Source organism: Sminthopsis crassicaudata, chromosome 4 (assembly GCF_048593235.1).
Source record: "Sminthopsis crassicaudata isolate SCR6 chromosome 4, ASM4859323v1, whole genome shotgun sequence".
NCBI classification, from domain to species: Eukaryota; Metazoa; Chordata; class Mammalia; order Dasyuromorphia; family Dasyuridae; genus Sminthopsis; species Sminthopsis crassicaudata.
The window spans coordinates 478,078,773-478,090,937 of record NC_133620.1 but is presented as its reverse complement, the minus strand read 5'-3'; the positions used below and the strand labels follow the sequence as shown (position 1 = coordinate 478,090,937).

Here is a 12,165-nt window from a genome sequence, read left to right as displayed (position 1 = left end):
TGGGCTTCAGGGTGCTGTTCCCTCTCCCTCTGCCCAGAGCAACTTCTCCGTCGCCATCCTGAACGTGGGGGCGCCGGCGGCCGGCATGAACGCCGCCGTGAGGTCTGCGGTGCGGACCGGCATATCTCAGGGGCACAAGGTCTATGTCATCCACGACGGCTTCGAGGGCTTGGCCAAGGGACAGGTAGGTCTGTGTGGGCGGGGCCGGGCCGCGGGTCCCGCTCCGCATGTTTGGTGACGCCCTTCCCCTTCCCTGTAGGTGCGGGAGGTGGGCTGGCATGATGTCGCTGGCTGGCTGGGGCGCGGAGGATCCATGCTCGGGACGAAGAGGTCAGCACTTGGGGGGCTGGGTCCCAGCACCCGGGAGAGGCCCAGGCACTGACGAAGCGGCCGTCATCCAGCCTGTACATGGAGGCCCCCTGGGACAGGGAGCTCACCACCTTCAGGCAGCTCAGGCCGCTTTGGGGGCGGAAGGGTTCTTTGCACATTAAGTAGAGCCAGGGGCCCGTGGGAGAGGGGGAGGAGCTCTCCAGTGGGGCTCTCCTCGGTCAGGGAAGCATGAGTGAGCCGCTACCTGGTGGCGGGGCACGGGGGGTGGTGCCGCGGGCTTCCGGGCCTGGGGAGGGTGCGAGTCCGAAGCTTCTTCCAACCGGCCACCGGCCTCTGCCTACAGAACTCTGCCCAAAACCTGCCTGGAGAAAATCGTGGAGAACGTGCGGACGTACAACATCCAAGCGCTGTTGGTCATTGGGGGCTTTGAGGTGAGATCACCGGGAGCCCTGGGGAGGGAGCCGTGCCAGCAGGCCTCTGGCCAGGGCCTTCTTCCCAGGCATCGCTCCCCAATCAGCAGGGGACCTGAGGGGGCCAGAAGACCAGGGGCTGGGGCCCCAGTCACTGCTCACAGAAGAGTCCTGCTGGGGAGGGGGGCCCTGGGGAGCCTCTAGTCCATGGTCCTGCGGGGGCCTAGGCCGAGTTGGAGACTCTCATTTCCAAAGCATTCTCTTTCCCCCTCCCACACTGTAAGACAACCCCAGGTGGTAACAGCGGCCCAGCCCCAGAGCCTTGTGCCTGCACTATCACAAGCCGTACTCTCGGCCTCTCTGAGCCGCAGACTCAGACCTGGGGGGCTTGGACAGCTCTGCCCGGCCCTTGCTGGCCCCAGGGAGCCGGGATCAGGCCCTGAAACAGGACTGAGGGAATGAGTGGGGGAAGCACAGGCGAAGGCCTGGCTCTGTGCCCGGCGCTGGGTTCGGCCCCGGGGACCCTCGGAATGGGGCGGCCCCAGCCGGCCGGGAGGGTGGGGGAGGCCGGGGCCTGGAGCTCAGAGGCCCGGCCGGGGATCTCCTTCTCCAGGCCTACGAGGGCGTGCTGCAGCTGGTGGAGGCCCGCGGGCAGTACGAGGAGCTCTGCTTCGTCATGTGCGTCATACCCGCCACCATCAGCAACAACGTGCCCGGCACCGACTTCAGTCTGGGCTCCGACACAGCCGTCAATGCCGCCATGGAGGTGAGGGCAGAGCTGGAAGGAGGCGCTGGGCGTCCCGCCCGTCTCCCACGGCCCTGAGCCCCCTGCTCCCCCCCCGGGCTGCTCCTCTCTGTCTCCGGCCCTCCGGTCAGTGGGGCTGTAGCTGGTTCTGGAAGTAGCCCCCCCGGCTCCTCCACCCCAGCGCTCCTGGGCGCTCAATCACTTACCCAACCGGTGGGCAGCTTCTCTAGTTCTCCGCTATCAGGACAGCTGCCAGCAGCGTTTGGGGCCATGCAGTTTTGCTCTCTCCTTCCGTATCTGGGGCCCAGACCTCGGCAGTGGGCAGAGTTCCCCATCATTCTCCAGAATGGTCGGGTTCAGCTCCACCAACGATGCCCCGGTGGACCTAGCTTCCTTCCCGGCATTTATCTTCTCAGCCAGTCTGAGGGGCACGAGGCAGTGTCTCAGACCAAACCCCCAAATGGGGGGAGGTCACCCTCCCGGTGAGGGCCGGATGTGTGCAGGTGACCAGGCCCAGCAGCCTTCCCCGGGGGGAGGAGCGAGCGTCTCATCCCGTTCTGTCACCCCCCAGAGCTGTGACCGCATCAAACAGTCGGCTTCCGGCACCAAGCGGCGGGTGTTCATCGTGGAGACGATGGGAGGCTACTGCGGGTACCTGGCCACGGTGACGGGCATCGCAGTGGGGGCCGATGCCGCCTATGTCTTCGAGGACCCCTTCACCATCCACGACCTGAAGGTCGGTGCGGGCTTTCAGGGGAGTCACAGGACCCTGGGAGGAGGGAACCCTTATCCTGTGGCCTGGAGCACAGGGCCGCCCGGCATCACCCGGAATTGAACTCGGGTCTTGGGCCTCGAGCCAGAACTCCCCCTGGAGCACCGGGGTAGAGATCTGTGACAGGAAGGTCTAAGAGCAGAACTTGCTGCCTCAGTTGGTCCTTCGCAATTCCTGGACGCTGCATCCTGAGTCAGGCTGCGCCCCGAGGGGAGCTCCCTGAACTTGGTCCGTCAGGATTAGCAGTGAGGGATCTCCGGGCCAGATTCTGGCCTGCCAGGACCAGGTGGACCGCCCCTGCTGGGCAGCCCTGCGCCTCCTGGAGTTCTAGGGCTCCTGTCCCCCAGTCTGGTGAAGGACAGAAATGCTGCTTCTTTACGGATGTGGAAACTGAGGCCTAGAGCAGCCCAGCGCAGGAGCCTGCAGAGGAAGGGGAATATGGGCACGGGGGCTCAGGGGTCGGGCTGCCTCCCGGGAGGCTCACCGTGCCCTCCGCTTTCCTTCAGGCCAACGTTGAACATCTGACGGACAAGATGAAGACGGACATCCAGCGGGGGCTGGTGCTCCGGTGAGTGCCCGGGGCCGGCCCGGTGGAGAGCCGTGGGAAGCCTTGTCACTGAGGCCTGAGGCTCCCATCCAGCAGCTTGGAGGAAGTGGGGAGGCCTTGGAAGGAAGCCCGGGCTGCCGAGGGGCGGCAAGGAGAGAGGCAGGAGTGGGACCGAGGGCCACGGGGAGTGGATGAGGGGGGAGGGGAGAGCCGGGACGAAGGGGCGGCGAGGGGCGTCTGAAGGGAATCGTCAGCCTTTCTTCCCAGGAACGAGAAGTCCCACGAACATTACACCACCGAGTTCCTGTATAACCTGTACTCCTCAGAGGGGAAGGGCGTCTTTGACTGCAGGACCAACGTCCTGGGGCATCTGCAGCAGGTGGGCATGGAGGGCATGGCGGCCACGTCCCAGCTTTCCTGGGGGTGTCTTCTCTCTGTTTCCCGCTTTGTAAAGCCCACGTCTGCAGGAAAGGCCCAAGGCCTTGGGCCCCGACTGCCTGCTGCTCCTGGGCTTCCTGGGTGTTTTCCAGCCTCTCTGAGCTGGCACTTGCGGGCATGAGCCACTTTGAGACGGCTCCCCTTTTGTAACCAAACAAGCGGAGGTTCGGGGGTCAGGTGCTTGATGGGTACTCCCAGGGTCAGTGTGCCGGAGTGGGGAGGGGCCCAGCCATCTGGGATTAGAACCTGGGCCTCGGGGAGCTCTGCTGGGATCCCTTCATTCCAGGACTGGTTGTAGCTGCTGCGCCTCTGGGTGGGGGGGAGTAGGCACTCCTTAACCATCCCTTGGCCGGCTTCTCTTGCAGGGAGGAGCCCCCACCCCCTTTGACCGAAACTATGGCACCAAGCTTGGGGTGAAGGCCATGCTCTGGATGTCGGACAAGTTGCGAGAGTCCTACCGGAAGGGTATGTGCCCTGCTCCTTCCCCTCTTCCTCTCCCTGCTCCTTCCCCCCCCTCTCCTTCTCTCCCTGCTCCTTCTCCTTCCCCCCCTTCCCCCTCCTGCCCCTCATCCAGCTTTCTCCCTCCAGGGCGGGTTTTTGCCAACGCGGCGGACTCGGCCTGTGTGATCGGCCTGAGGAAGAAGGTGGTGGCTTTCAGCCCAGTCACCGAACTCAAGAAGGTCACGGATTTCGAGTGAGTCGGCCTTGCTGTGGCCCTGATCCTAGCCCTAGCCCCGGACGGTCAGCCAGCCCATGGGTTACGCCCATCCCAGGGAAAACCCCCATGACCCCAAGTCAAGTCAAGAAGCTCCCGCCTACCTCCTGGGGTGGCCTGCGGGAAGAGCCCAGAGTGCCGTCCCCAGCCCCAAGAAGCGGCTGACCCTCAGAGCCACACCGGCCCCTCAGCCTGGGAGCCACCAGGCGGCCTTCGTCGGCCTTTATCGTAATGAGGGCGGGGGGCTCTCCGGGGTCTTTCTCTTGGGTCATTTCCAAAACTCTGGGGCCTCCTGTCACACCCCTCCTACCTTGTGGGGTCTGGCAGCAGGACGAGGGCAGGTGAGAAGGGTTCCCGGGAAGCTGGGCCCATGGGCGACCTCGCCAGAGTCCCCGCCGGCTGGGGGAGGAGAGGAGGGGAGAGAAGGGACTGGGGGGAGGGGCACAGACCGGCAGGGCCCTGAGCCCGCTGCCTCTCTTCTCTGCCCGGCACAGGCACCGCATGCCCCAGGACCAGTGGTGGTTAGACCTCAGGCTGATGCTCAAGATGCTGGCCAATTACCAGATCAGCCTGACCGAGTACGTCTCTGGGAAGATGGAGCATGTCACCCGGCGCACCCTGAGCATCGAGAAGGGCTTCTGAGTGCCCGTCCTGACGCTCCGTCGCCAGCCCCGCCGCGGGCACACTGCCAGGAGGCGGCCTAGCGTAGACACCGATCCCTTGGGGACGTCACTTCCTCGCTGCAGCGACGGGTCGGTCGCGGGTCCTCCGCAGCCTAGGATTTGAAGTGGTTGGCAAAACCGGAACCTGGCACTCTGGCTTGGATGGCATGGACTCCGACCGTCAGAGCTAGATGGGACCTTCTGGCCAAGTGCCTCATGATGTAGTTGGGGAACCTGAGGCTGGGGGGGGGGGGATTTTTTTCATTGAAACTGGGACAGAGAGGGAAACTGAGGCACGTGGTGGCATCTTGGAATCGTCTCAAAGTTGTTCCCAACCCCCCTAGTGTGGAGGAGGAAGTGACGTTCCCTGGCCTTTTCAGCCACACCGCTTCTCCCTGACCTGCCATCCTTGCCAGCATGAGGAAGGACCACCCTTCGGGCGCTCGGAAACACTGGGCCGGCCGGGGTCAGTGCGGGCCTGGGGCTCGGTCCCTCTGGCGGTGAGCCGGCCACGGGGCCAGGACCTCAAGCTGTGCAAACATTCCTACTGTGATCATGCCGGATCTGTATCTTGTCTGTTAGATTAAAAACCTACTGATTGAGCGAGCTATTGTGTCCCTGAGTCTTGGGCTAAATGGGAATAGAGGCCTCTTGGCTGAGGCAAGAAGTTGGGGGGTCAGGACGGGCAGCCCTCCCTGCCGCCCCCTCTGGCGGCTGAGGGTCCTTTGGCAGCAGCCACACGCCAGCCATGCAGGCATCTAGGTCCCTTAGTGGAGGCTGCTGCCTTGGAGGGCGGGCTCTGGAGTGAATGATAGCCTGCCTCCCTTCCCTGGAGCTTAGGCTAAATCCCTGGGGTTTGGCCAGTGGCCTTCCTCCCATTCTGTCCTCCAGGGCCTCAGTTCCTCCCTGTACTCCTAGCTAGTCTTTTGTGGGAGGGGGAAGGGGAAGCAGGATAGGAAACCCCTCCCCCCAGGAACACAGAGGCATCGGTGCTGGAGCAGGTGACAACCTGGCCCTCTGTTGGGTGGGGGAGGAGGCACTGAGGAGAGAGCTCCGGGGTGCCCGATCTCAGCACTGACTGAACAGAAAGTCCCTCTGCTTGAAGTAGTGGAGAGCTCCAATCTCACTTGCAGGCAGCTCTTGTCTGCTTTGATCCAGTCCAGGCTGGCCCCTCGGCACCGCCCGCTCCGTTCTGCCCTTTAGCCCAGGGCTTCTTATAATCACCCTCTATGACCCCGTGCATAGATAAGTACCTAAAACATGTATACAAACCCACAATTCAGTATTTCGTGGCCCCACATTCAGCCTCGCAGCCTCACAGGGGGATGCGCGTCCACCGTTAGAAGTTTTGCTCTAACACAAGCACGTGGGTCGGTCTTCAAATTCTTCAACCTGCCAATATTAAGCACCTACTATGTGCTGGGTACTGTGCTAAGTGCTGAGGGTTCAAATGGCTCCTGCCCTTGGAGCTCGTACTCTAATAGAGCAAACAATGTGCCAATAAATATGTATAATGCAAGGGATGAATAGGGAATTGGGGAAGGCTTCCTGTAGGAGGTGAGATGTCAATTGGGACTTAAGGAAGTCAAGGAGGTCAGTAGTGGGAAAGAAGGAGGGAGAGCATTCCAGAAAGATGCCCAGAGCAGACATGGACACAGCCAGGCTAGAGCCACTGAACTGACTAGTAGGGAGGTAAGAGGTAAGACGACTAGGAAGTGAGGAGGGCGCTGGCTTGCAAACTTTGAGTGTAGAAACATTTTTTATTTGCTAGATGGCAATATGGAGCCCCTGGAGTTTATAGAGAAAGGGAAAACCTTGGTCCGATCTGTGCTTTAGGAAAAGTCACTGGTGGCTGAACAGAGGATGGAGTGGAGTGGAGACTTGAGCACCCTTTCCCCTCCCCCCCACCCCAGGGATGAGGTAATGAGCACCTGCACCAGGAAGGGGGCAGTGTCAGAGAAGAGGGATATTGGAGAGAGAATGCCCAGGTGAACTCTGGAGAGGTGCTGCAGATGTGAAACTGACAAGAGGAGATGGGGGAACTAACAAAAGAAACAGATGAAATGGACAAGAAATGCTACAGAGGTGAGACTGACAAGAGATGCTCAGAGGCAATAATTGACAAGAGATGCTCAGAGATGAAATCGACAAGAGATGCTCAGAGATGAAATCAACAAAGGATGCTGCAGAGGTGAGATCGACAAGAGATGTTCAAAGGTGATATGACAGATCATGGCACCATATTTGATGTGAGTAAGAGTGAGGAGTCCAGGAGGACTCTTAGGTCATGAACCTAGGGACACGGCAGGAAGGTAGCAATGGCTCCAGGAGTGAAAAGGTGAGTTAGAATGTGGGAAGGCTTAGGGGAAAAGAGGAATTCTTTTTTAGACATATTTATTTAAGATGGCCACCGGACATCTAGTTCAAGATGTCTGAACGGCAGGTGGAGGCGTGAGATTGGAGGTTATCAGAGAGTTTGGGGCAGGAAAGGTAGATTTGAGAATCATCTGAATGGAGATGATCACTAAATCCAGGTGAAGAAGAGGGTAAGGAAAGCCACGTTAAGTTACTGAGCAGCCTGAAGAGGGAGGTCCCGGGACTTTTTCCCTCAAAGCTCCAGGCAGGGAATGGGGAGCAGGGAAAATGGACAATGTGGAGCGGGATGGGGCTCCAGGTTGGCAGAATGTGCCGAGATGTGGTCTGAGCTCACCATGAGGGCCAATGACAGGCTACTGGGCTTCTCCTGCCTTCATCCACCTCTGATGCATGGACCAGAGACCTCCCAGGGGCACTTGGGCAGGAGGTGGGTCTCTCAGGAGACCTTACTTTCGGAGGAGGTGGGCTAAGGCTAGAAAGTCTCACAGGGTGGGGAGTAGGGCACTGGGGGAGTGGCCAGCTTGGCTGGATTCTTTCTGAGAGTCACTGTTCCAGGTCATTTCAGCTCAGTCATCCGGCAATAAAAAGGCTTTGCCTTCCCCAAATTAAAATGCTCAGTGTAGAAAATCATTCCCGTGGGGGTCCCACCAACCCTCCCCAAACAAAAGAAGTGCCAGGCTCAGCAAAGCCCCCAAGGGGCGTGGGCTATTGCTTGCTGACTCAGGGCTGTTGCAAATTCCCCGTTGAAAGGGTGCTGACCTAGAGAGTTGGGGGTGAGGTGGGACTATAAAGAGGGATGGACCAGGCAGTTGGAGCCATCTGCTTCCACACCAAGCACTCCTGCACTATGGGCAAGGTAACCTGGGTGGTCTGGGCAGAGGGGAGAGGGGAGAGGAGGGAGACCCTGAGCCCTGCTCTAGCCTTCCAGCTGAGGCCCGGGTCCTGGGTAGCTCTGGTCTGGTGAGAGTCAGGAAAACAGCCCATGCATGGCCTCCGTGGCCCAGCCCAAGCCTCAGACAAGGCAGTGGGTCATGCTTGGGCTGCAAGAACTCATGGAGAAAATGGAGGAATGGCCCGGCTGTCACTTCCTCTCTAGGGGCCCCAGTTTCCCTCTGTGTAAATGGAGGCATTGGACGTGGAGAGGTCAGAGTTCCTTCCAGTTGCTCTGATCCTGGTGTATGGCTCCAGGGCCCAGATGGGCGGCAGCACCCAGCTTGGGCCCCTGACCCTGCTCTCTTTCCCAGATCACCTTTTATGAGGATCGCCATTTTCAAGGCCGCTGCTACGAATGCAGCGGCGACTGTGCTGACCTGCAGGCCTACTTCAGCCGCTGTAACTCCGTGCGGGTGGACAGCGGCTCCTGGGTCCTGTATGAGCAGCCCAGCTATAAAGGCTGCCAGTACTTCTTGAAGCGTGGCGAGTACTCGGACTACCGCCAATGGATGGGCACAAGCGATTCCATCCGCTCCTGCCGCCTGGTACCCAGGGTGAGTTCCTCAGGGGACCTCTGCTGTCCTGGGCAGGGTCTGGGGAAGAAGGGGTGGGCACTGGACACTCTGGTTCTTACATGGCCCAGACGGCCATGGGCCCCACTGTAGCCCCTGGCTCAGGCTCCCTGCTTTCTTTCATTGCAGCATGAAGGCTCTTTCCGCATGAGGATTTATGAAAGGGAGAACTGTGCAGGCCAGATGATGGAGTTCACCGAGGATTGTCCCTCTGTCCACGACCACTTCCACCAGAGGGACGTCCTGTCTTGTAACGTCCTGGATGGTTACTGGGTCCTTTACGAGCAGCCCAACTACCAGGGCCGGCAGTACTTCCTGCGGCCTGGAGAGTACCGGCGGCACAGCGAATGGGGGGCTGGCACCGCAGTCCTGGGCTCCTTCCGGCGGGCCACGGACACCAGTTAGATGCCTGCTCAGCTCCACGCTTTCCAAACTCAATAAAAGTATTTATGGCTGACCTGTGGCTCTCGTTCCAATATTAATTGACTAGTGGCTTGTGTAGCATTTAATAAGGGGGTCATGGGGCCAAACCCAAAACCCATTTCTGCACACTCTAACTCAGGAGTTGTTTTCCTGAAATTACAAAAAGGTAAACTCAGGAAACAGGAGGGAAAATTACTTTCCTCTGTCCTAGCAGAAGTCCGCATGATGCTGGACAAATCACTCCCAGGATCTGGGGCTGTTTCTTTATTTATCTTTAAAAAAACAAAAGGGTTGCCTCCAGCATGCCTTCAGCTTACAATGTAATTTCCCTCCCTTTTCTCTTTTATTTTGAATAGTATTTTATTTCTTTAAATGCATGCCTTTTTTCTTTTCTTTTTAATGGCATTATATGTTTTCAAATACATGTCTTTTTTCTTTTCTTTATTTATTTGTTTTTGCTGAGGCAATTGGGTTAAGTGACTTGCCCAGGGTCACACAGCCAGGAAGTGTTAAAGTGTCTCAGTCACATTTGAACTCAGGTCCCCCTCTTGAGGGCTGGTGCTCTAACCACTGCGCACCTAGCTGTCCCCTTCTCTTGTATTTTTAATAGTATTTTACTTTTTCAAATATATGCAAAGATACTTGTCAACGATTTACAATATAATGTCTTCCAGGCTTCCCTCTTGCTCCTACTGGTTTATTAAAGGTCTCCTAATTGGTTTCTTTCTCCAGGTTTGGCCAAAACAATCTTCCAGAGCAGAGAGGGGCTTGGCCAAGTGGTTCTGTTCTGTGGCCACGATCTGTGACACACTTGGCTCCTCCTCCCTTGCCAGCCTTATTCCCTCTGGACATTCCTCTCCCAGGCCAGGGCTCTCCCCTCCCTCAAGGACCTGGTTGGATCTTCCTGCCATCTCTGAGGGGACGTCAGGACCTGCTTCCTCTTGCACGCTCCGAGTGTCCCAGCCACACAGGGAGCATTTGGTGGAGTTGGATATGGGCCTTCTCTGGGCAAGGCTGTGTGGTTTCAGCGCCCAGAGCAGCTTGGAGGAGGAGAGCTCTAAGAGAAATCTTGCTGAAATAGTGCCAGAAATCATGGTTTGGGCTTTGCCAACCCAAGAGCCTGGGCTGTGAAACGAGAGTCCCCGAAGGCCTCCAATCAGACCTGGCCTTCACTGCGTCCGCACTGAGCATCAACCATCCTGGCCAGGGGCTCTTTGGAGAAGGCGTGCTCCCTGAACCCGAGTCCTCCGGCAGGTACACGTAAGGGGGATCGCCTGTGTTGCCAAACGATTGCTGGTTCTCTGCAATGGCGACTTCCTCCCTGTTCAGCTACAAGTATCCCATTGACCAAGAGCTCAGTAGGAGCACGGCACCTAAAGCAGACATCCTGGTGGTCAATGGACAGGAGGTGCCACCTGCATCGGTGGAGGGACCCCAACATCAGTGGAGTCCGAGAGCAGCCCGAAAAGTGGCTTATCTGCAGACAGTAATGTGCCGCCTCCTAGTCTCCCGTGACCCCACACGTCGCGGGGCCCTTGTGACAAGGAGCCCAGGCTGTGCTGGGAGGGAGGACCAGAGCAGGGGGCAGCTCCCTGGTTCTCCCAGGTCCACCACCAGCCTTATCTTCTGCTCACATAGAAGAGGATCAGGTGAGAACGAGGAGGAGACCCTCTTCTTGGGGACCTTCTCCTGCTTCCCTTGGTGGTGGTGGAAGAGCCCTGGGCCCAGGCAGCCTCGCAGGGCAGACCCGTGGGAACCCAGGAGGCCCAGAATAAGCTTGCTCTCAGAGCGCTATTAGAAGATGCTTTGGGGGCTTTGTCAGAGGCCTTCCAATGGGCTTTGCCTGCGGCTAACTGCTGAGAGGCAGGATCGGACTACTCGGTGAGCAGGGAGGAGGCCCCAGGCCTGGCACCAGGCTGGGCTAGACAAGAATGCAAGGGGAAGCTCCCTGGAAGTGCGAATGGAGGCTCCTGGGCAGCAGCACCAGGCAGAACCTGGGCCAGGAGGAGGAGGGAGGGCATTGTAGCCAGGGGGGGGCTGAAATGGGGAGGGCACCAGAAACAGCCTGCAAAAGTCCCTGAGCTCAAACCCCGCCTCAGACACTCTCTGTGCGATCCCAGGTAAGTCACTTCATCCTGTGTGCCTCAACTTCCTCATTTGTAAAATGAGCTGGAGAAGGAACCACCCCAATATCCTTGGCAAGAAAACCCCAAATGGGGTCACGAAGAGCCAGACACAGCTGAAAAATGCTGGCAATGACTTTGTCATTTCATCTCAAGGCGACCTAGATGTGCGCCTTGGCTACGCCATGTTCCATGTCCTTCATTAGCTGGAGAGGGGGGGGTCCACCACTCCACCTGACCCTCACCCCCCCATCGCGGTCCTGGCTGGTGATGGGCATATTTCTACCCTAGGAGCTCCAGAGCGGTAGAGACTATGGCAGAGAGACCCTGGCTATGCTGGGGATTGCCCGGTGGAGGAGATCCCCACGCTGGGAGCTCCCCTCGCCACTATTCTAGTATGGATTACTGTGGGGACAGGTCTCCCAGGGGCTTCTCCGGGCCTTTCCCCCCTGCAGCCTTGCATACAGCCGGTGCTCAATATTCAGTACAGGTTAAAATGGATTCTCCCCTAGAAGGCAGGTGGTGAGGAGGAAGAGCCAATCCCAGGTATGCATGGGGAGCCAGAGGCCCGATGGCAGAAAGGAGCCAAACATCGAGGCCCCTCGGTCCCCCATGTCACACCGATGGCCACATTTCCATTAGAACTTGTCTTCTAGGGGCAGCTAGGTGGTTCAGTGGATAGAGCACCAGTCCTGAAGTCGAGGACCTTTTTTTTTTTTGCTGCTGGATCATGAAACGTGTCCCCACTTGGAAGATCCTCCTCACTCAGTGATTTTTCATTTTCCAAACGAACCAAGCACAAAGTTACTGAATTATAGGGTAAAAGATCTTTTCTAAGTGAAAGACCAATAAACTTGACCCCAATTCGAAGGATCTACTTCTCCCCTTCCCAGCCCCATTCGCTGCTTTTCTTCACGTTGCAGCCAAAATAAGAGCGCGACAGACTGAATGCCGAAGAAAAGCTGACTCTGCCGAAGCCGGACATTTGGGAGATTTGCCAAACTGGGAGATATCTTTTTTGGGGGAGGGGATACTGTTTTAAATTAAAATTATGTAACGTCTAACAAATGTATAATGTATGGGAAATGTCAGAACCCACAGTAACTAAAGCTCTTCAGA

General features: G+C 58.0%; 2 protein-coding genes across 2 annotated transcripts in view; both read left to right on the top strand.

The window, feature by feature from the left end:
• PFKL (phosphofructokinase, liver type) overlaps positions 1–5,225 on the top strand; it is a 17,352-nt gene extending 12,127 nt beyond the window's left edge. The window contains exons 13-22 of the mRNA XM_074264564.1: positions 38–184; positions 260–330; positions 674–761; positions 1,354–1,506; positions 2,057–2,221; positions 2,764–2,825; positions 3,072–3,183; positions 3,608–3,707; positions 3,831–3,936; positions 4,452–5,225. Of these exons, the coding sequence (XP_074120665.1) occupies positions 38–184; positions 260–330; positions 674–761; positions 1,354–1,506; positions 2,057–2,221; positions 2,764–2,825; positions 3,072–3,183; positions 3,608–3,707; positions 3,831–3,936; positions 4,452–4,599 (1,152 nt within the window). The 3' untranslated portion in view covers positions 4,600–5,225. The remainder of the gene's footprint in view (positions 1–37; positions 185–259; positions 331–673; positions 762–1,353; positions 1,507–2,056; positions 2,222–2,763; positions 2,826–3,071; positions 3,184–3,607; positions 3,708–3,830; positions 3,937–4,451) is intronic.
• Positions 5,226–7,746: 2,521 nt separating this feature from the next.
• Positions 7,747–8,957, top strand: LOC141540466 (gamma-crystallin B). The gene is made up of 3 exons (XM_074264563.1): positions 7,747–7,851; positions 8,240–8,482; positions 8,630–8,957. The coding sequence occupies exons 1-3, from the start codon at positions 7,792–7,794 to the stop codon at positions 8,903–8,905; spliced, it is 579 nt and encodes a 192-aa protein (XP_074120664.1). The 5' UTR covers positions 7,747–7,791; the 3' UTR covers positions 8,906–8,957.
• The last annotated feature ends 3,208 nt before the right edge of the window (positions 8,958–12,165 follow it).